Genomic DNA, 22,630 nt, shown 5'->3' on the forward strand with positions numbered 1-22,630 from the left:
TGTACTTAATACTCGAGTGCAGAATCTTAAGTATCTTGTGAATTCTGGTTAACCTATGTATACAATGTAGATGTTTGGATATTCCTTATACTGATTGGTTCAATCGTTTTTTTGGCAGTATTAAATATCATATGAGCAACCTGATATTGTATATTTATGTATGCTGTGGTGTCACAGTAATAACCATGTATGAATTGTTCTTTTAAAATACAGAATATTTTAAATTATCACTTGCGATTTAATATATTAACCTGAGTAGTATTTAATGTGCTGTATAGTAGAGCAAAACAACTCTATATTTTACAGTTTGATGATAATATAAATTAATAATAAGGTAATATATGGATTTTCTTTTGGTCATAAGGAGTAATTATTGGACATCAGCTCACTAAACTTTATGTGCAAAACAAGAAGAAGAAAAAAAAGAAGAACTTCACGTTTTAAAAATTACTGTGGTTCAGATTACATTTTTTAAACATATAGCTTTGATAACCACATTAATGCAATAATTAAAACAAAATATGTAATTCTGAAATGGGCCAATCTGCATGAGTACTTTTGGTACTTTATAAGTTGATGCTAATACTTTTGTACTTTAACTTGAGTAACATTTTGAATAGGACTTTTACTTGTAACAGAGTAGTCCTACACTCTGGTAATTTGTTTTCAGCTTCTTTTCCAAAGAGTTGTTTAGTAAAGCACAAGTATAATACAGGAGTGATACCTCCGTGGCAGGCATATTATTGTCTCTGTTCCCCTTGGACTACAGAGCCCATGATGTGGGCAACATCGCCATCTAGTGGAAAGAGGGATAAACTGCAGAATGAGCTCTGATCAAACTTGTCTACTCTGAAGCCTTCACACTGTCACTCTAAACTTCTGAGCTATTTATGTAAGCCAGGATAACATTAAGAGACCAGGCTCTAAATACACACAATCACACCACCGATAATCATTTGGAAAACATCTTTTTATTTCAATAAATGTATTTCTCACAATGTTTTTGCTTTAAACTTAATTTTATATTTTGTTGTATAATATATTATTGGTTTTTACATCACACTTTACATTATCGATCATTGCTATAGACTCTTACTGGCAACCTTTGAGCTCCATTACCCAAACCACATTCAGCTCAGGAGATAATCATTGGTGGAGAATGAAGTGTAAAGATCCACAATTGTTGGTCAAAGTAAACTGTGAGTAATGTTTCTCAGATGGAAGGATTTTCATAAATCATTCATTCATCTACTGCAGCGGTTCTCAAACTTTTTCTGTCAGGCCCCCCCTTTGGAGAAAAAAAAAAGTCGGGCCCCCCCAACACAAATAGTCAGGCTCAGTGGTGGCGCCAGAGATTTATTTTGGGGGTGCTGTGGGGTAGCTTGACGTTTCATAGAGGGTGCTCATACATTTAGGGTTTCCCATTAATGTACCGGGTGCTACAGTGGAATTTTCTACTGCAACAATCCCCACGCAAATACACAGTGTACCCGCGACTGTTACAATGAAGGCTCGATAATCAGCTCACGGCATATAGGTGTAAGCAGGGGTCAAGTGCTATTTTTATAGGTGGTGTGTGGACCTCACATAGGGGGTCCGGGGGGATTCTCCCCCGGGAAGATTTGTTTTTAAATATTGAAGTTAAAGCATCAATCTGGTGCACTTTGAGAGCAAAATGAAGAGATCTATGGATACATCTCTCAACACCTATTTGAAACAGAACGGTAAAGAGATTTACTTTTTCTTTATGGATATTTTACAAATCACCCTTTTAAACTTTTTTTTTTTTTTACTGTCATATAGTATTTCATACCTGTTTTTCATTTATTCTCTTATTTTTTTTAGAACTATATTGATCATATAAACGTGTGCCTCGGAAATAATTGTTTGCATTAATGGTGACCAAACCGTTTGAGACCCACTGAGATAACTTAGACTAAAGTGAACTATCTAAACACTCAGAGTCCTTTAGCTCACTGAGCCTCTCAGTCTGACAAGAGAGGACTATCCTCCACTTTGTTGTTGAAAAAACTCCTTAAATCTGTTAGCGTAACTCGCTAGCACCAGAAGCTAACAACAAAGATCTCCGTTACCGGTGCTCTCTCTCTCTCTCTCTCGCTCGCGCACACAAAATGGCTCGTTCCACACACACACACACACACACACACACACACACACACACACACACACACACACACACACACACACACACACACACACACACACACACACACACACACACACACACACACACACACACACACACACACACACACACACAGCCGAGCTTTAATGAAACACAGAGACACAGACGTAATAGTATTGTATCATATTATTTTCCAATCAATAATTTTTCAATTTATGATTCTTTTTTTTTTTCTTCTTTTTTTTCATAACCATTTTTCCTCCTGGTCTCTCGCGCCCCCCCCCCCCTGGCATGCCCCCCACTTTGAGAACCACTGATCTACTGCAAGTTGGAGGAATGAAGTTGACGAGTGAAGATGAAGTTTCATAGTGATATATTTAAGTCAAAATACTCACCCTATCACTTGTTTCTGGCCATAAATAATTCCATACAAACGCTTTACATGTTAGTTATCGTAGAAAAGTGCAGCATTGATATTTAGGCCACAAGTCTAAATGTTATTCTCTAAGGTCATCTAAAGATGGATCAGCACAGACCCCAATCACTCAACTCCAAATCACATGAAATGTTCTTCTAATTTGCACTGATTTAGATACACCACTTTAATATATGAATATATTGCAAAAATCATCAAGACAAAAAGGTTGTTTGTGTTTGAGATTTGTCTCGACTTGGTTTTGATTGAGGTCAGATCTAAGTGAGCTTGATGAGGGTTGAAGAAGAGTCAAGCAGTTATCTGTTAACGTGACAACAGGGATCTGCTTTGGATGGACAGACACTTTGCATAGGATGCTTCTATCATTGATTTTGCATAAATATCACAAGAGTATAATCTTCATAAGCAGATATAAAATAAATGGATAAGTAAGACTATGAACCACACCTAGCCACAGTGTTATGTGCATTTGGACTTGTTTGTCATGTTGCCCAGTCTTACAGAAACCTGCCATTTACATATTCTACCTTCATACTGAATCATTTTGATGTTTATTTTTGATATCCTACACAGGATGTCATTATTTTGAGATTATTTCTCATTTTTATGAAGAAAATGACATTTTCTTTCCTCTGGCTTCCGTACCGTTTAAATCAACCTAATACATAAGAGCACTACATAATTTCAGTGAATAAAACATTGGTCATACAGCAGTTCAGTTCAGCCATAATTCAGAAAAACTGAAGAATTACAGTCTTTATGTGCAAAACAACGTACAACTCCTGCGTCAGGCTGACCCCTGAGGCCTGACATTGTTGGAGGAGGTGAAGAAAATCATCATTATTGAGCTGTCAGTTCCTTGGGAAGATCGGTGCGAAGAGGCCTCAGAAAGGAAAGCCACCGAGTTCCAGGACCTGGTCCATCAATGCAGGGACAAAGGGTGGTAGGCCTGGCTTTTCCCAGTCGAGGTTGGCTAGATGACTTCCACAGATCTGGGAATAGCAGGTAGGGATAAAAAAAAAGCTGCTCTTAGGTTGGGGGAGACAGGGGAAAGAGCTTCTTGTTGGCTCTGGAACAGGCGGGAAGAGTGGTGCTGGAAGCCAGGGGAGGGTGGGCAGTGACTGGCCCTCACTGCCCACCCTCTAACGCAGGGGGGTCAAACTCAATTTCATCAGGGGCCACATCAGCATTAAGGTTGCACTCAAAGGGCCGGTTGTAACTTTAAGACTGTGTAAATATACATATATAAAATAATGTTTTATATTACATTATTGCCTCTGCATTGGATTATTTTCGGATAGGGTAATAACTTCATAATTAACCACGTCTGAGAGCAGAAATCGCAAGTCTCTTCAGTGCGCATGTCACAAAATTAGATGCATTGTGGGACATGTAGCTTCTGTAAAGCGGCATGAAACCGTATAATAAACGTATTGTATTTTTTGCAAGCTCTTGCGGGCCAAATAAAACCAGAACCACAACACAGGACGTTGTGGTTCAGGGTCAAATTCTGATGAGAGTTGGACACCACATGTCGACATCCTATCAATCTGATTGCTATATATTTGTGTGCATGCATGCATTTGAACCATGATTTGAACATATCCAGTGTACAAATAAAAACATGGATTTCTTACTTTTCTCTGTTGAAACTCCAATGGGCATGTTGCACTAAAGGTCGTAATTAAACGAAAAATACTCAGTACTTTTCATTTAATTTAGTTATTTCATAAAGAGTATTTATATTTAGAATCTCCCCCAAAAACATATATTTGATTTGAGAGAGGGGATGACCTATCGGTATAGAAGCCATATCGACAGTAAAATATAACTTTTTATTTCTTTAAAAAGGTTTAACCTTTCTTTGATAAGCATACTTATCTGTTAAGAGACATCTAACATAACTATTGCTGTGTGTTTGTTGAGTAGAAAAATATCTGATGGGATTCAGATTTTTCATCTACTTTGACAACAAATATCCTCACATTACAGCTGACAGTCTGATCACTCATTATGAAGCTCGTATCATATGACTCAGAGTTAAAAGAGTATGAGGTTATTTATTATGGTTTCTTTAAACCAGGGGTAGCCAACGCGGTGCCCGCTGGCACTAAGTCGCTCGCAGCTGGGAAATTGGTAGCCCGCGTGAATGTTCTAAAAATAGCACAAGTCACCATGGAGCTCCGTCTAAAAAAATTATTGAATACATTTTTAATTTTTAAAATGACCATATTGAATATAACAGTTTAAAAGCACACATTTTGTATGTACATATGTAAGTGAAATGGAAATTTGGTGCGTGAAATTGAACTCTGACCCCAGATAGGTTCAGAGTTGAACTCCACGCACCAAATCTCCGTTCCACCTTTAGCTGAGACAAGCTAGCATGAGCAGCTACGATCATGGGCCTCATCACCACACCGCAAACACACTGCCACTGATGTTCAACCAGAAAACATCAGCAGTTAGCTGTTAGCAGTTAGCAAACAGAGATCACAGCTCCTCATATCTTTTCAGAAACTGGACAAAAGTTAAACAAGTACAAGCCACAGACTGTCTGTGTCATGGCGAATGCAGTCACTGGTTTATTTATGTCTGTAGGCCGTTGTTATGAGTGTGGAATGAGCATATACAACGTTAGCTTAGCCTGGTCGACCCAATCTCCATTCAGAAAACAAGCATTTTAAAAGGTTTTTCGCCTGCCGTCTTGTCTGCAGACTTGTCAAGCATTAATTCATGGTTTTTACTAAACGGTATCAGTATGTTGTTACTTCGGCATCATTTAAAACGTGTATTACAATTTAATCACGGTAAAATATGTTCATTTTGTTGTAGTTGTAGCTCCCGAGCCAGCGCGTCTTGTTTGAATGATGCGAGTAAACACAGCTGGCAGCAGCGGTGAAACTCGAGCGATTAGAGCGAAGTCGCGTCCGGTGTGAACGCAGCATTACAACGACCCCTGATAAATATCGCGAGAATGTGTATAAATATAGATACATTTTCATAACAAAACAATGGGGTTGCTATAGCAATGGTAAATCATTGTTAATAATTATTGTGAGGAATAATTAACATTAACATGTGATCAGACAGTCCTTCACATACAGTAAATTAATATGTATTCTGATTATTATTAATAATAATATTATCATTAAAGGTGAACCGTGCAATTATGTTATTCAGGAAGTTTGTATCAAACAAGTAGCCCTTCGTATTACTCAATACCCTTGAAGTAGCCCTCGGTGACAAAAAGGTTGGTGACCCCTGCTTTAAACCATAAAGAAAATGCTGTCAAATACATCATCTTTGAACTGTGGCAGCTGAAAGCAATAGATATTATAATTAAAAGAAGGCAATCTTTTGAAACTCTACTGTATTGTTTTAATAAGGGGAAAAATAGATGTGCCAATAAGCAAAGATGGTGAATTTGTTCCCCTGTTGAACAAAGATTTCAGTGAGTGAGAGATGAACAATGCCATAATCCTATTTTAATCATTTCATGCACCCACTAGCACCCAATGTTCTGTCCTCCACCACAAATATGTCGATACAGATATGATATAACAAGAGGACGTGTGGCTGCTGTGCTTCTCATTATTCCACTAATGAGCTGTCTCCATGGCAGTCTGATCTGTCAGCCAATGGAGCGAGCCGGCCCTGTGCGGGGGGAAGCACGGCCCGGGGTCAGCCAGGCGTCGGCTTGCGAAGAGGGGCCGGCGCGCAGCACTTAACACCCAGGAAAAGCTCGTTAAAGTGTCATTTTTGGCCAATATGCTCGTCTGAGTCGGGGAGGCCAATCAGCCATACTGTTCCTATCGCAGCAGAATGACTCTCATCCATCACCGTCAGATATATGATGATATTAGCAGGTGTTTACTGATAGGCCATTCACAGGAAGACTAATGGAGGCTCTGATATCATTCCACATTCAGATTCACTCAGTCATTTTACATACTGGCTTATTCCTAACAGGGTCACAGAGGCCGCAGGGAATGTATCCCAGCATGCAGTAGAAAAGGAGGCTGGGAAACACCTTGGCAAGGGCATCAGTCCATCACAGGGTTTACCAATTGAGAGATAATCACATATGAAACCCAGACCTTTTGTATCTGTGGCCATTTTATGCAAAGATGATCAGACCACCATTGTGATTAGTCTAATTAATGTCACCACCAACAGAAATAAAAAAACTGCCTCAACAAGCAGTACATCAGAAGATACTGCCTGGATCAGCATCTTAAAGAAAAGTTCCAAACTCATAAGGCTCTGAACTCTGAGGCACAAATTAAACAGGAGACAATGAGACCTTGAGCTGGACGTCATTGACAGGGAGAACACATAAAAAAAGCCTCTCCATAAAACTGAAGAAATTCCTACTCTGTGTTTCAGCTCTGTAGCATTCGCAAATATATAAAGGCTAATTCCTTCTTTCCCCCCCTGAAAGAATAAACGGCTCAGTGAAAACAGTAAAATACGGTAATATTTAACATGTTCAGAATATCAACAAAAGAAACGTTGAGTATAATTTTCTTAACAAGTTTTACAAACACTATCTTTCTGTCAAACTCCTGAGATGACAGTGGTTCTGACCCCAGCATCGACACATGTATTTGCACATGTGTGTGTGTGTGTGTGTGTGTGTGTGTGTGTGTGTGTGTGTGTGTGTGTGTGTGTGTGTGTGTGTGTGTGTGTGTGTGTGTGTGTGTGTGTGTGTGTGTAAAGGAATATGTGCTGACCAACTCTCTCCACTGGACCCTGCTGTAATTACACCACTCATCGTCTGGGCCGGGCACACTAGAGCCGCTGTTACCATGTTGTGCATGTAAACTTATAGTCTTGCAAACTCTTACTTGCATGACACCCAAGACTCTCAAACTGGAAACTGTAAGCAAACACAGTGTCAGGTTTCTGCTGTGCAGGTCATAAAAGCTGACAAACCGCTCCCCTCTTCATTCGGACTGCAGAATTATCAAAAAGATGAATGCTGTCTGGGAAGAAAAAAGGCTACACATTCTGTTCTGCATTAAACATTTAGCTTGAAGTACTGTTTTCTTTTCGAGTTACAAACAAAAAAACTCATACCATCAAATCGTCTTCTGCACTGCCTGGTTGATTTCTACAGGGACCGCCTTTGCAACAGTTTCATTGCGAAGGCCAGACCTCGCGTCTTATAAAAAGTTCTGTTTAGGAACTATATTTGTTATTCTGGCAGAGCCCCAGCCTCCTTCCTTGTTTGGGCCTTTTAACTTTCCATGTAACTTTCCTCATGTCTCCTCGCGGCAAGGATAAATATTTCATGAAGAGCCGGAGGCGTATCTGGCACAGGCCTTACCTCGCTGTACCCAGGAAGCCAAAGCAGCGGAAACCCAAACAGAAGAGGAAGTGGACAAACAACCCAACAACAGACAGGGGCTTGTTTTTGAAATAGTTCACTCCTCATCATCTCCCCTTCCCCCTTTTCCAACCATATGTGTTTTCCACATCCACGCTCAAACTCTCAAACACTGATGCTGGGCCAAATGTCTTAAACCTTTTAACTAATTGAGGTATCACTATTTGATTGGATGATTGAGACGACCATATAAACTAGACACTTGTAAAATAGGTAGGCTATAGTATGCAGGAAATAGCAGAATCTAATCTTTAAATGTTTTGTTTTTATTTAACAACATTTGACATGAACTATTGAGCGCTGCAGTAATGAGTCCTGAACCCAGAAATGTGTTAGCCTTTTTGCATGAACTAGTCTCAAAATCACTTGTTTATGGTTTGCTGCGTGAAATAAGGGGCCTGTGTTAACACGATTTGAAGAGATTTACAATTATTTTCTATGACATAAAATATTTCCGCAAATACACAACTCATTAATGTTGAAGCATAAAATAGCTTTAACAAGGCGGTTTGCTAACAAAATAAATACGACTACGCGTGACCTTGGTGTGTTTGTTTATAGCTTAGAGTTAGCTGGTACTTCTGGCGTTTTCCTTTACGCTTAAAAGTCATAAAAGTGGTTTTATTTGCGAGTATTATTTTTTTTTAATTGGAAGAATAGGAAAAATACCATTTGCTTTTCGTTAAGGGAACTTGTGCGATGCATACTTTCTGACCACCGCAAAAAACGTAATTCGTGTAGCATTTTTAATAAATGACAGAACTAAAATGTGCTATATTGGTGCAACTTAAAGGCACTTGAAAAGTTGTGTTATAGTTTTTCTTTGCAAATACATTCAATATACAAGACTAAGAGCGTACAGACAAGCTGCAATTTGTGCAAACGCCAACATCATTTAGCATGCTAACCAGGGACGTGCACAGGTACGGGCTAATGTAGCCCGGGCAACGGCCCGTTTGGCCTTTTTGGCTGACCTGCCCCTCTGGAGAAAGCGAGAGTTTGTTTTTCTTTTTTGTTGTTGTGGCCGAATCAACATAAGCCCACAATTAGTATTGTAGCGTCTCGCTGCGGGAAACACACTTTGTCAGCGCTGTCATCTGCCGGTGCGTTAAGACCACCTCAGTGTCGGATTTTGGAAACTTGATTTTGAGTTGTCTCATGGCAGTTATAAGGGACAAACCAGGGGACTTTACTTCCTCTTGTTACCGTCAGTTATTTACAAAAAAACACCACTTGTTCTTATTTAGCTTCTGTCTTTCTGTGTCTTTTCATCTGTAAACTCCCTTAATGGGGCCGCTCGCTCTCTTTTCTTGATCGCCCTCTCACGGGTGAACAGTTCAATGTCCCGCTTCATTGTAGGAATTCTGCCATGTCTCTACTTTAGTTTGACCATCTCTGTTATTAAGTTATGGAATACTAAATAAATAAGTAATTAGATACCTTACCGTCACTGCACTCATAAAGAATGATAAGAATAATAATAATGCGAATTGAACTGGTTTCATTAATTAGTGAGTTTCTTTAAGGTAATTAGTTAGAGGCCCTATTTTATCAGTAGCCTGTCTGGACTGCACAGCAGTTACAATGGTCACATTAGAACATAATTGTCTCAATTTTGTCTTTAATATTTACTAACATTAGATATTTTTGATGAGATATGGACCGGAAAACAAAAAATGTCCCTGGTTTTCATTTTTTAAATCAAGTTATCGAATGCAAGTAGTCGCCTTAGCTTACTTTGTTATGAGATGTGAATTACTGTTCAATTTAGTTGATGTAATAATAGTTTTTTTTCTTTTACACTAAAAACAAGTTACAATTTTCAAAAGGTCTTTTTTATCAGGGGGAGGCCCTTTTTCCAGTTTAGAGCAATAGCCCCTCCAAATGTCTGTGCACGTCCCTGATGCTAACGTTTGCTAATGAGTGCTAAATTCAAAGCGCTGCTAAACCAAAGTTAGGAAGATTCATCCTTTAGGGAATGTGAATGTCATAACACTCCCTCTAATACTGTGATACGTAGGTTAGTCTCGACCAAAGTAGTGAATGTACACTGCCTAGGAACAAATTGCTAGCATGGTTAAATCCTTAATCAGCTTCTCAAATTAAACTCCTTTTGAGTTGTCTCTTTTTGATTCTCATGATTCTTGCTATCCAAATTCAAAATCAAACACATGTGGTTGTTCCAACATTATCTGCTGAACTACACAGAACTCTTTGTGTTAGGTATGTTCCCTTAGTCCTAGATCTCCTCTCGTCCCGTCTCTGTTGCTCCGTCCTTCAGGTGTGGCCTGGATGTGACAGACTGCTGCCACAGTGGCCTGGTTTCACACCTTGACTGCACCCCCCCTCCCCTCCCTCTGCAGACAGCAGCCTGGGAAACCACAGGCCACCAGGCTGGCGCCAGCCTGTACGGCTTGGAGCAGGGCAGCCGGCCCAATCAATACCTCTGCATTTCCTGTCCATTTGCTCAGGTCTCTTCATTAATAATTACTGCTTGGCGGAGCTTCAATGCGCTCGCTGGCTGGGCCAAGGGGAGAGACTGTGTGACCTTTCCCCGCCCCTGGGTCCACTTGGATCACATACACAGGCGTGGGGACAGACATAATAAGGCAACATAGGTGACATTACTCCTGATTCATGCCCTTTTCCCCTCTGTGAAGAGAACATCACACAAAACGACTTAAAAAAAAAACTAAAACCTGCTAGAACATGACTTTGAGACTTTTCTGGATTCAAGCTTCTCTTCAATTTGGCATACACCCACTACATCCAGCAGCTATGATTTCAGCATCATCTGAGGTGTACAGTAATGAGCGGGTGAACCAGGGTGAAGTGATCAGCTGCCGTTCATGGTACATTTTCCAGATGACAATAACAATACTTCAAAACATCTTACATTACGTTCTGCCTGGTATGTGCCTTAGCTGATAAGCCAGGTGGTAATAAACTGCCAGGTTTTTAATCCAGCTTGGCGTGAGATTTTCTCCACCCGGAGAGGAAGGGTACGTGTTGGAGCCGACACAATGCATGACATGATGCTGAAGTAATGTGTTTTTATTCCTTGTTTTTAATGATGACCATTTATGGATACAGCCATTGCATTTCTGATGCACACTGTCATCCCCGGCGGAGCAGAACCGTTTCTCCAGCAGTCAGCACCTGGCACAAAATAAGTTGATTTGTTTCGTAAGTGTCAACAGTTCAGTGCTCCTCATCCTGTTGCGGACAAAGACACCCTGTGTGTGTACGTGTGTGTGAGCACAGGTCAGAATTTGGTGATGGCAGAGGCGATGTTCTCCAAGGCGGATCGAGCCTCGGAGGAGGGGAAAGCCTGTATGGCCTCCAGAGCCTTGTTGCCATGGTAACAGCATAAGTCCATTGCTGTGCTCACGCCTTTCTCAGACTTAACTGCTGCCAAAAGCTGTCGAGGGAGGAAAACACACGTTAGTTTGTCACAGTTAGTGTCACTCCTGTTACTATCCAGCTGCAAAGTGTTAAAGAGACAGCAAAAGTTACCCTTAAATTAAGGGACTCTTTAAGTACCTGGATTGAACTGAAGCAAAGCAGAGAGCCACTGTATAACACAATCAGGTACGGTTATTGCACGCTGCCCCCGGCACCGCTGGAGGCAGCCTACTGCTTTTAATTTCATGGGGAACATGTCAGACTCATCGCGATGAATTATATTTAAAAGATTAGTAGCGAATGCACAGAATGTTTTATTATCTTATGTTTCTAACCTTTCATCTCACAGATCCTCTGTCTCTGCTGTCTGCTAATTGTGGCATCAGATCACTGCACAGCAACTTTCTTGTGCCAAAATGATAATGTTATATGTACTTGCCCAAAGATATTGATAGTGTTTGATAACTTTATCCCACACACTTTATTATATAATGTTTATGCCGTAATATGTGAATTATAGGCCCTATTATACTTCTTGGGTTTCCCCTTTCCTGTAGTCTGTAATATAGGTTTGTGTGCATGCTAATGGTCTGCAAAGGCTACAATCCCAAAGTTCCTTCCAGAGGGAGTTTTCTCCCCCTGCCTTAAAAATGCCTCCATTGGACACCTTTGTTTACTTGCCTAACATAGTGACATCACTATGTAACACCTATGCTGCTATTGGCTAGCACTCTTACGAATTGTACATGATAGGCTGAAGGGCGGGACATCTCTAAGCAGTTGACCAATCACAACAGAGCCAGCCAGCTAACCAATCAGAGCAGACTGGGCTCTGGTTTCAGACAGAGGGTGAAAAGAGGTGCTGCAGCACAGGCAGAATGAGACAAATAAAGAGCTTTTTGAAGATTGAAGCATGGAGTCATGTCACAGTAGACACACAATACAAACATTAGCATTTAAGGCAATAAGCACAATAAGGCGCCTTTAAACCGCTGTCAAAGTACACCTAGTTACATAAAAGAACCTTCCCTCTCAATAGTGTCTTTGTATAGAAGACCTGGGCCTTACAAACACACACAACATATACATTTTATAGAAGCGAAAGTGAAAACATCATGTCAGATCAGCCCTAACCAACAGCTTGAGTATTCAGACTGGGAGAATGTGGGTGTCTCTTTGTGCCTCTCTACTGGTGTGTTGGACATCTTTTGCTGAGGGCGTTTTAACCTCATGAATTCTGGAGGTAGAAACTCCCGAAGGCCTTTCCTCTTTAACAAAGCCTGCAGGTGCTGAACTTTGCATCACCTGCTCTGCTTATTTCATTAAAAAAATATGTTCCACCCTCATTTCCAACTTGTTATTTGTTCTGCATTGACTTAATGTATCCTGTATGTCAGTTGACCTTATAAGTTCCACATCCATCCATTTTCTGATGTCCCTACATGAAGAGAGTCATGTTGCGTGATGCAGATTCATCCTTTTTATTCACTTTTTGTTTAATTCTACTCACTGATCTAATCAATATCTCATTGAATGGGTTGAAGCTTCTGAAAGGCTTTAGGCAAAAGTAAGTCATCCTCCCTTTTTCAATGTAGTCAGATTTTATTTTATTATTAGTGTGAATATTAATGTCTTTAGATAATATTCACCTTCACCAATTTTGGAATCTATGGAAGCCCATTTCTGCCAATGTAAAAAAAACATTCTGAGAGTCATGGTTAGCCCTGCTGTCATGTTCGGGTCAAATGTGACCGATTGACTACTTTAATCAATCATAAATAATGTGTTTAAGGCCTCCGCAGAAGGCATTTCAACGTATCAAATTGCTGATCACCACTTTCATTGAATTTTGAGTGGTTTAGTTCACTTTTTAACACCTATGATGTTCCTGTTCAAAAATGATTGCCATAGAAAATGAATGGGTAACCCTAGATAATGTTTATCCTTCAGATAGTACACACCCACAATGGACTAAATGTTCATTTTGGAATTCATTTCCAGTTTCTATTCTTTGCATTGTTTCTGGACTTATTCACGTAAACCAGTAGTCTGAGACATTGTTTACAGATTAAAAGGGGGTTCAATCAAAATTGGTGATGATTAATGTTTTTTGTACGGTCAAATCTGACCGGGAACACCAAAGGGGGAGAAACGAACACGACAGCAGGGATAATTAGATCATTCATTGAAATAATCACTTGATACCGCAAAATAGTCAATATTATTAGAACGTTTTAATTCTTTCAATAGTAAGTCATTATTTCTAGATATCATCAGTCATCTTTTGAGACACTAGACCAAGGGTGTCACACTCAATTTCATCGTGGCCCACATTATCATAATGGTTGTAACTTTAAGACTATATAAATATATGAGTATATCATATTGACAAGACACTAGGTTTGTTTAACTCACATTTAATGACTTAAGATCTTTTTAATACCTCTAAAAAGGTAACAAAATAATACTATAACTATAAATCTAAATTCTAGTACATATTACACTTTAATTGTAATCTTATTGCTTCCATAGAACTTGCTTTCAACCAAATGGAAAAGCTGTCAAATGGGAGTTTCTGCAAACAATGATAGTTATTACCGGTAATCAAAATGATCGGGATGAAAGCACATGACAAAGTTCCTGCAGTTATGCGTCCCCATCTCTATTCTGAATCAAAAACTTTACACTCAAGGTCTTTCTTGTTCCTCCCCAAAATGGTATCCCTCCCCGTGTGCTGCTCTCAGCTTTCCTCCTTGTGTCCCCTCATCTCTCCTTCCCTTCAAATCTCTCCCTCTGTCCCCTTTTTTGCTGAAGGAGATTCTCTCACAATGCCACTGTCTCAGAGCCTCGGTGTCTCCTCCGTAAATAGGCCTCGGTAACTAATCCTTCCTGCTCTGGTTTCAGGCGGGACCAGATAACCCCCACACCACTGTCAGACCCCTCCTCTGCAGCTCCGCTCTCCTCTTGCACCCCGATCACCCCTCACACATTGACTTTGGGAAGCTTGTTTCTCAACTTTGATATATGTTACAGCAAGAAAATGCCCTGTTCCTCTCTCTGTTAGAGGCCTTGCCGACTAGTAAACAGGTGAATATATGAAGGTGAAATGATAAAAGCTTAAACGCAGCACAGAGGCAACTGAGGAAGCATATCTGGGTACAAGCATTTTGTAACATAGTGGAGTTCAGATTGTGAGTAAAGGAATACATAAACCACAGGCTTACCTTTGAGTAATCCAGTTCATTCCTCCGTGTTTTTACCTTGAAGAGAAGAGAGTCATTATCAGTGACAGTACACAGGATTCTAAGGGTATGGAACATTAGGATGAACAACTTTTAAATCAAGTCCATTTTGATTGAACTGAATATTGTTTTGTAATAAATTACGCATTTTTTAAATATATATCATTTGGGAAATAAATGATGTTTAAAAAAAAGATATACTCAAAAACAAACATCTTTTGAAATTGACTACATTTTTGAAGAAAAAGAAAATTAACCTCATATTAAAAAATGTACCAAATATAAAAAAATGATCTAATTGCATTGGTTTAAGCTATGATTTTGACTCTGTAAAGGGTCTTTGAGTTTGTAGAAAAGCACTCTATAAATAAAATGCATTATTATTATTAGAAAATTCATTAATTAAAATACCTCCAAGGCTTTTTCCCCCCCCTTATTTTCAAGGCTAAAACTTCTTAAAAATCCAGTCTGCTTGCACGTTTGACACGTTTGGTTGCTTGTTGAAGAAAAATGTAGTCATTGTCCATGCCATAGTCATTGTCCATGCCGGTTTCAATTGGATTATTTGTCACAGTTGCTCCGATCAGATCGGTCTCCTCCATTTTGTAGATTATTTACGACTTTTGAATCCACATAAACACATCGGCAAAATCCGGCTTACTTTGAGCATGTGTTTTAAACAGTTTAATCCCTTTGTGAATTGTTTCCACTTGCGCCGTCCTTTAATTTCTTCATACAGCGGGAATCCAAATGAATTAATCCTGAGTCCAATAACCATCAAAGTCACTCCAATAGTGCTCCTTAATTACGTTTTCATCCTCCTTTAACAAAATACTTCACATTCATCCAGTTTGTGACAGTAGTTCTTGAGAAAAAAGGTTGGGAACCCCTGCCCTAGAGCCTGTAAGACTCCTTTCAAACAAATAAAACATATGTAGGACGTATGTATGATGTAATTTCTGCAGGGGGGCCATTCCTACCTGCTGCAGCTGCTGACTCCACCTCTCCTGCCCGACAATCTGACGGTGGAAAACAACGGGGGCGGCGCTAAAGCTGAATGTCGCAGACTCTCCTGCGCTGCTCTTTACAAACGGCAGCAGGTCAGAGTTGAGCTGCAGGAGATGGAGCACATTCAGACTGAGATTACACCTCCAGACACCAATTACAGCCACACAGGGGAGAGAACACTGAGTGAAGCTGTTAATGAGCAGGAACAGTACACTGTAAGTCACAGCTAGCCTGATGCTTGTCCTTCAAACACATCATTTCTGTCCCCCCCCCGCCCCCCGGCTGAGATTCCTTGTAGCCGCTGAGGCCTGCAGACAGGCCGCTGCAGGGGTCTGCAGCAGGAGAGGGCAGGCTAAACCTACTAGTACATAGGTCCTTAAAATTAAAATACCTTTTTACGTACAGTGGTCAGGAGTGAAAAAAGCTATATCAAAGCCCCTGACACCTTGGGTTCAAATCCTCAAACCCCATTGGATAAAATATAAAAATATCCCAAAATCTTTGGAAGAATATCCAGACTGATAAGGTAATATTTTCTCTTAATTTTCAGGTAAGTAAAAGGAAGTGAAGTCAACTCCAGATGCACCAAATGTTCTCAACCACCCAACTCATATAATATGTTCATATACTATCACACACAATATCACTCTGCAAGGGTTTTAACGGCATTATTTATTTATTTCGTTTTCCAATAAATATAAATACTTTCAAACCTATACTAAGGCAAATTAGGTTTTAAGATATTTATTTAATATATTGTCCTGATTCTTGGGTCAGGACAAAAAAAAACTTGGGTTCAAAAACTTTTGTGGAATGTTAAAAATATATGTATATTTGAAATATTGGTGAATCCCAGAGATACAAAGTAAATCAGAACTAATGGATAAGAACTTCTGAGAGAAGAGGACATGTGTTCATATGCTCCCAGTCTGAGGTCCGTTATGTGTTCTTGTTTCCCATCACTCATTTATAGTAGCACTTTTATTATATTTTTCCTCCAAAGACCACCTTGCCTGGTAATTACTACAAACAACTGAACTGTTGATTTTAATTAAATGCATTATGTCAACAAATTTAAAAATAACTATTAGGTTAGTTGAAAGCAATAATATTAAGTTGAACCTAATATGTTTCATAAACGTAATATTATTGCTTTCAACTAACCTAATACAGTTATTGGAAATCTGCAGACACAATTCAGTTTTTTCAGTGTATGTGGGGGGGGGGATCAGGTGACTCACCTTGTGGCCCATAGACAGGTGTTTTCCGAACGTGTAGGCCATACTTTGGGCCTCCTTGTCGTGTTGGGCCAGCTCCATGGCAGCTTGGCAGCTCTTGGCCAGCAGTGCACCATGGGACAGGAAGGTGTGCTCCTCCCACGCCTTTACATCCAGACTGTTCTCCTGCTGTGAATAGAGGGGCGGAGACACTGAGCGCTCCCTGCTGCAACTGCACAACTTCATCAGAACACCTCAAACCTCAAAAGAAGTAAACACCAACATATCTACAAACATTTCCGCAGTTATTAATTGTTTTTACTTATAGAGAAAAGGGGCATCTTAAATATTTATTGTAAGGTTTCAATTATTGCTCGAGCAATTTCTTGAATAACCAGACAGAAGAAGAAGTGGTCAGAAGTGGAACTCTGTCTGAGTTACACAACATCAAACTCCTGTGGGAACATTAAGAGAAACTCCTGTTTACCAACAAAAAGACTCTCTGTAATCCGTTATTGATCAAAATGTGTACTTTTTCTTATTAATAACAGCTTGTAGCACCTAGATTCAGAACCATTTACAAAGCAGTATTTCATTTGATTTCTGTACACAGCTGGAAACTATTGGAGGAGGATATTAATTGTTTGTTTGATATTTGGAGAATAAGGTATGAATCACAACATTGGCAACAAAGGCTTTAGACACAGACGCACAATACTTGTTAGAATGCATTCTTTGTTGTTTTGAGTCTTTTTATGGGAGTTATGAAGAACAGACAAAGCCCAACTGTGTAGTATGTTGGGCTTTGTCCTGGCATAAACGTATAAACGATGCTTTACCTCCGTATTACTGGTGTTCTCGTTGTAGATTCCTTGAACCACGTCACCAATGGCACTCGAGATCAGTTCAACAACCTGCAAAGCAGACACGATAACATTAAATCTTTGGGTGAACATTTCAATCGTTAAGCATTGTCAGAATTAAAATGACAATAGAGTCACACACAGGGTATATGCAGGAATCCTGAAGTCAAATTTAATAACTTTTAAGTCCTTTTTTAAGACCCTTTCCATACATTTTAAGACCTCATCGCCACTTGGAGTTTTAACCGTTTACATTGGCGACACACTTTACCTCACATTGACTACATACAGTATTGATTGTCCTTCCTCCTTATCTTCCAACCATTTGGACGCAAACTTGCATTTCCCCATAACGATGTTGTTTAGCAACCGGCGTAAACGGACCTTCGCGCTATCAAGCAGTGAGCGTGCGATGTCCTGTTCAGATGACGTCAAATCCAACGGGATGCCATAAATAAATTACACAGAATCACACTACACACCTACGCAATGATTACATTCAGGCAGACTGTAGAATACAACCTCTTTGGACAATTTATATACTTATTGAAAACAAGCTACAAAATGTAATACCTTGGAAAATGCCTTTTAATACTTTTTAAGACCCTGCGGCCACCCTGCACACATCATTCTCTGGCATGTTTACAACTGAGTCAAATATTGAACAGCAAAAAGTCAAAAATAAACTGCAATAAAAAGGGGCAAAGTATTACTTCAATTAGCAAAATCATCAACCAACAGAAAAAAAAAATGTTTTTTTAAAACAAATATAAGTATCTCAAAAGTGCAGCCAGACTAAATAACTAGAACATTTGTCTGGATGCAAATCATATAAATATTTCTCAATATGAAGGGAAATGTGATCAAATGTAGCAAATGCTGGTGCCATTAACCCTAAGCCACACTTAAAACAAGCAGTCTGGATACAAAGTAAAGAGCTCTTCTTGCTCAACATGGAGGGAATAGTGCCATCCTCTTGACATAAGGGAAATATTTATGGAATACATATTGGCTAAGGTGGGTCCATGGCACATAATGATATAAGAAACGTGCCAACAGTTCAACTGACTCTTACTTAGTGCGTTTCCAGATGTGAAAAGTGAACTGTATTTATCATAGAAGTACAACGTTGCTGCGCTCTGGTTTTAGATTGACACAAAACCTGTGAATTCTATCTGCTTTTTAACATATGAAGGGATACATTATGACTTCAGCCAAGCATTTTTGTATTTACCATTGTTGGTCAAACAGCTTTAAAATACTGGTCACTCTTCAAGCATTAAAAGGTACTCAGAACCAGTAATATCATCTCAGTAAAACCTTTAAGGTCATTATGGGCAACACAGAGACATCATTGAAATTCTCTTACATAAACCTGCCCCAAAACACGTTTATATTTCCTTGATTTAGGATTTTTTACATGATTGAAAATCGACTTTTTGCGGTGTTTGATCAGCCGTGTGTCCTGTTGAGGCGTCCTTTAACTCTGAGCCTATAACCTGCTCCTTCATTACAAGTCAAAAAACACAATTTCCCCCTGACTGAAGCGAGAGGTGACAGCGCTCATCTCAACAGCTGGCTGTGAAGAGATCAGGAGGTGAGATGTGAACTCAGCGGCTCATTATCTTGCTTCATTATACTTTGTATTTATAGAAGAGTCCAGAGGATAGACAGATCCGGTGTCGGTCCGGTGTGAGGGGCTGAAATGGAGCTAAAAGTCAGACGGTGAAACCAAATAGAACTGTGTCCAGGGGGGAAATAAGGTTAAAGAGCCATGATCGGATTTTAGCCTCCTCTTTTTCTCTGCAATGTTTGAGGATTTATTTCACGTCTTTGCCTTTGATTCAGATTCACTACACAAACTGGAAGTCTTGCCAAGTATATTTGTCTAAAATGTAGTCAGAATATGTATTTACACTTGATATAAGAGCTAATAACTCAAAAGTAAAGTACTAAAGTAACAATGCAGTGGGATATAGGGTCTTGTTTTCAGACAACGCATCTTAAGTACTGTATGTTATTAGGTCTCTTGAAAACATCTTATTTTGAGTTGCATCTAAAAAATAAAAGAACTTATGAGCATTTGTGGCTTATTTTGGAAAAACATTTCCTGATTCCCGTAAAATATAGTTAAAAATAAGTGTTGCCAGCTAATTACAAGATCTGATCTAAATATCCCATCTTCTTTAAGATATCTTACCAAGCACACTTCCCTTCTTCTATTGGCAGATTTCACATATTACATATTACTTATTTCATAAGTGAAAACACCTTGTTTTCATTCTTTTCAGTGTTGGAATCAACTTCATTGTCACTGCACAAAGTACTGGGATAATCAAATGCAGTTACCATCAGACCAGAGGTGCAAGAGAAGCATTTATATGTAAAAAGCTCAAGTATATAGAGTATGAACAGTAGTATACATATTGAATAAACTATGAAGCTTGTATAAATATAGACAGTACAATAAAGACACTATTTTAAAACTCTATGGACTGTTGTTTGACGCTTTTATAAATAATATGAACACATGAGTGCGTATAGAAGATAGAACAGTTTGGACTTTAAGCATTGCAGATCTGTTGATACTTACAGAATAGGCTCTTCTCAGAAAGAAAATCATAGAAAAATAATTCAGAGAATACGTTTGAATGAATGAAACTATTAGTTGATATTATGGAGAATCACTTTAAATAGTGTTTACTAGCAATGTGCTTTTCTTGGAAATAAGTGGAAAAGCATTCAAAGAGAAATCTTAGTTTACTAATAGAGATGTCCCGATCCGATCACGTGATCGGCTCCGATCGCCGATCACGTGATTTTCAGAAGATCGGAATCGGGAGAAAAAAATCGGGGAACGGGATTTTTTTTAAAAACACTTTTTAAAAATGTTGTATTCAATGTTACAAAACAAAAAACGGACCATGTTCAAGTCTTAAAGTCATCCTGAGGCCTTAGTTTTGGTTTCAAATTACACAACATCATGTATGTGTTGCTTCTTTGGGGCTTGTTTTCATAGACCTGGTTGCTTATTTCGCTCAAATCTGGCAACAGAGTGGGCAGGGCGCAGTGTCTAATTGTAGCAGTAAGCTAACAAGTACTGATAAGCTTTATTTTGTTTTGATCCAATGCTGCACAACTGAACTGATCCAGTGCTGCTGTGAAAAAAAGAAGCTATATCCATGTTGGATAGAATATCCAATTTAAATAAAAAAATAACCTTAAGGGACAACTTGAATGCTTTTTTTCCTCTTAATGCATTGCATAAATATCGGATCGGGAAAATTCGGTATCGGCAAATTGTCAAAATCAAATGATCGGAATCGGATCGGGAGCAAAAAAGGTGATCGGGACATCCCTATTTACTAACTTCAAAAATCGACTAATGAGTCAGTGCTTTTTAGTAATAGAGGTAGAGAAAGCAAAGGAAAAAAAATGTAAACTGGAAATGGAGAAAAACCTTTTATTTTAAACATAATCTTTCAAATATATATTTTTAGGTTAATGATTTTTTCATAATGTTTCTTTATTGACTCTCACTTACTCCACTAAATCGAAAACTCTTCAAGTTTTTTATTTTATTCATTTTTTGCTCGCTGATTTGTTTGTTTTTATCAAGCTGCATTGGTTTGATTTTGTGTTCCTTTGTGATCTTGGTGTTTGATATGACTCTTTACACTATAATATAATAAATATGCGGCAAAAAGAAAACATGCTGCTTTTGGAATTACAATTCATACTAAAACATATATAAATAAACAAAACAAATCTTTATTCTCTCCCACAGTGCATTGTGGAGGTGTGAGTGTCTGCTGCAGTTGCCTATTCCCTCTTACAGGGGGCATGCATGACTACATTTTTAGCTTCGAGAAACACTGGCAGCCAATTATCAACCCCCAGATGAGAGGCTGCATCATTTCAGATGACAGGTCTGGATCTAATGTATGAGTGAAAATGAAAAGTCTCCGTCCTTCATTCACAGCCTCAGAGCTGTGTGGACGGGGGGTGGAGGCCACGCCCGTACGGTTCACATGAATGAGGTTAAATTTAGAGCTCCTTCAGCTCATGCCAGACATCCTTGGTTCATCAGAAAAGTCTGGTGACGCTGCTCCGTCAGTCCCCGCCGTGCCCTCTGGGTAACTGAACCCACCGGGGGAAAATATTGAGGAAACCCGAGCTCCACCCGCAGACCTGGAAGGACAATGTGCCTACAGTATTACCAGATGTGGTGTCTCTGCCTGCCTTGGGAAGTGGGGGCCGGTGGGGGTCTTTTTTTGGAAAGTATCAGATAAGCTCTCCCCCTGCCTCCCCCTTACTCCATTCCCAAATCCAGCCAGATCGTGTTTTGCCGACAGGTCTGCGAGGGGGGAGAAACCGGAGCCTGGCGGTGAGATTACTTTACAGTTTATACAAGTAGCGGCATAGGTTTCCTCTCAAGGCCACGACACATAATCTCCATCACTCTCACTGCCTTAAAAGAAGAAGGAGAAAAAGTCCCGGTTTATGAGAAAAACTTTGAAAGCTGCAAGAACGACTCATCTGTCACCCTGTGTGTTAAAGAGATGAGGGACAATGGCCACACACAAGCTGCAAGAAGAGACAGGCAATCTGTTTTTTATACATACCAGACTCAAACTGCACTCTTTGAACACCCTTTGGAGCTGATGCAGAGTCATACATATCTAAAGTTGGCTTTCTTTGCATTTGCCAGAGAGAAATGTTAAGTTTCAAAAATGTAAATGTCTGTTTGTATCCTTGTTTATCCTAATGAGCTAAACCAATTAGTGATTACAACTGGGAAGTTCCTAGTTAGCCTAGGAGCAAAGCTTGATATGTTCAGTATTATAAGATAAGATAAGATTATTATGTCCAACAATTCTTTTTGTGGCTCTAAAACTTGAAAGAAGCCCTATTATGCTTT

General features: G+C 39.3%; 1 protein-coding gene across 6 annotated transcripts in view; it reads right to left on the reverse strand.

Moving 5' to 3' along the window:
- Positions 1-11,013: 11,013 nt before the first annotated feature.
- The window catches only part of pdss2 (prenyl (decaprenyl) diphosphate synthase, subunit 2), a 36,512-nt gene continuing 24,895 nt past the window's right edge, over positions 11,014-22,630 (reverse strand). For 4 of the 6 annotated variants that reach the window (XM_079692988.1, XM_079692992.1, XM_079692990.1 and 1 more), the window contains 5 exons: positions 17,686-17,760; positions 16,871-17,035; positions 15,602-15,733; positions 14,604-14,639; positions 11,014-11,395 (listed from right to left, as the gene is read on the reverse strand). In XM_079692988.1, coding sequence (XP_079549114.1) covers positions 11,240-11,395; positions 14,604-14,639; positions 15,602-15,733; positions 16,871-17,035; positions 17,686-17,760 — 564 coding nt within the window. In that variant the 3' untranslated portion in view covers positions 11,014-11,239. The remainder of the gene's footprint in view (positions 11,396-14,603; positions 14,640-15,601; positions 15,734-16,870; positions 17,036-17,685; positions 17,761-22,630) is intronic. The other 2 variants (XM_079692989.1, XM_079692991.1) reach the window with 1 other exon arrangement.

Source organism: Notothenia rossii (genome assembly GCF_949606895.1).
Source record: "Notothenia rossii genome assembly, chromosome: 7".
Classification (NCBI taxonomy): domain Eukaryota; kingdom Metazoa; phylum Chordata; class Actinopteri; order Perciformes; family Nototheniidae; genus Notothenia; species Notothenia rossii.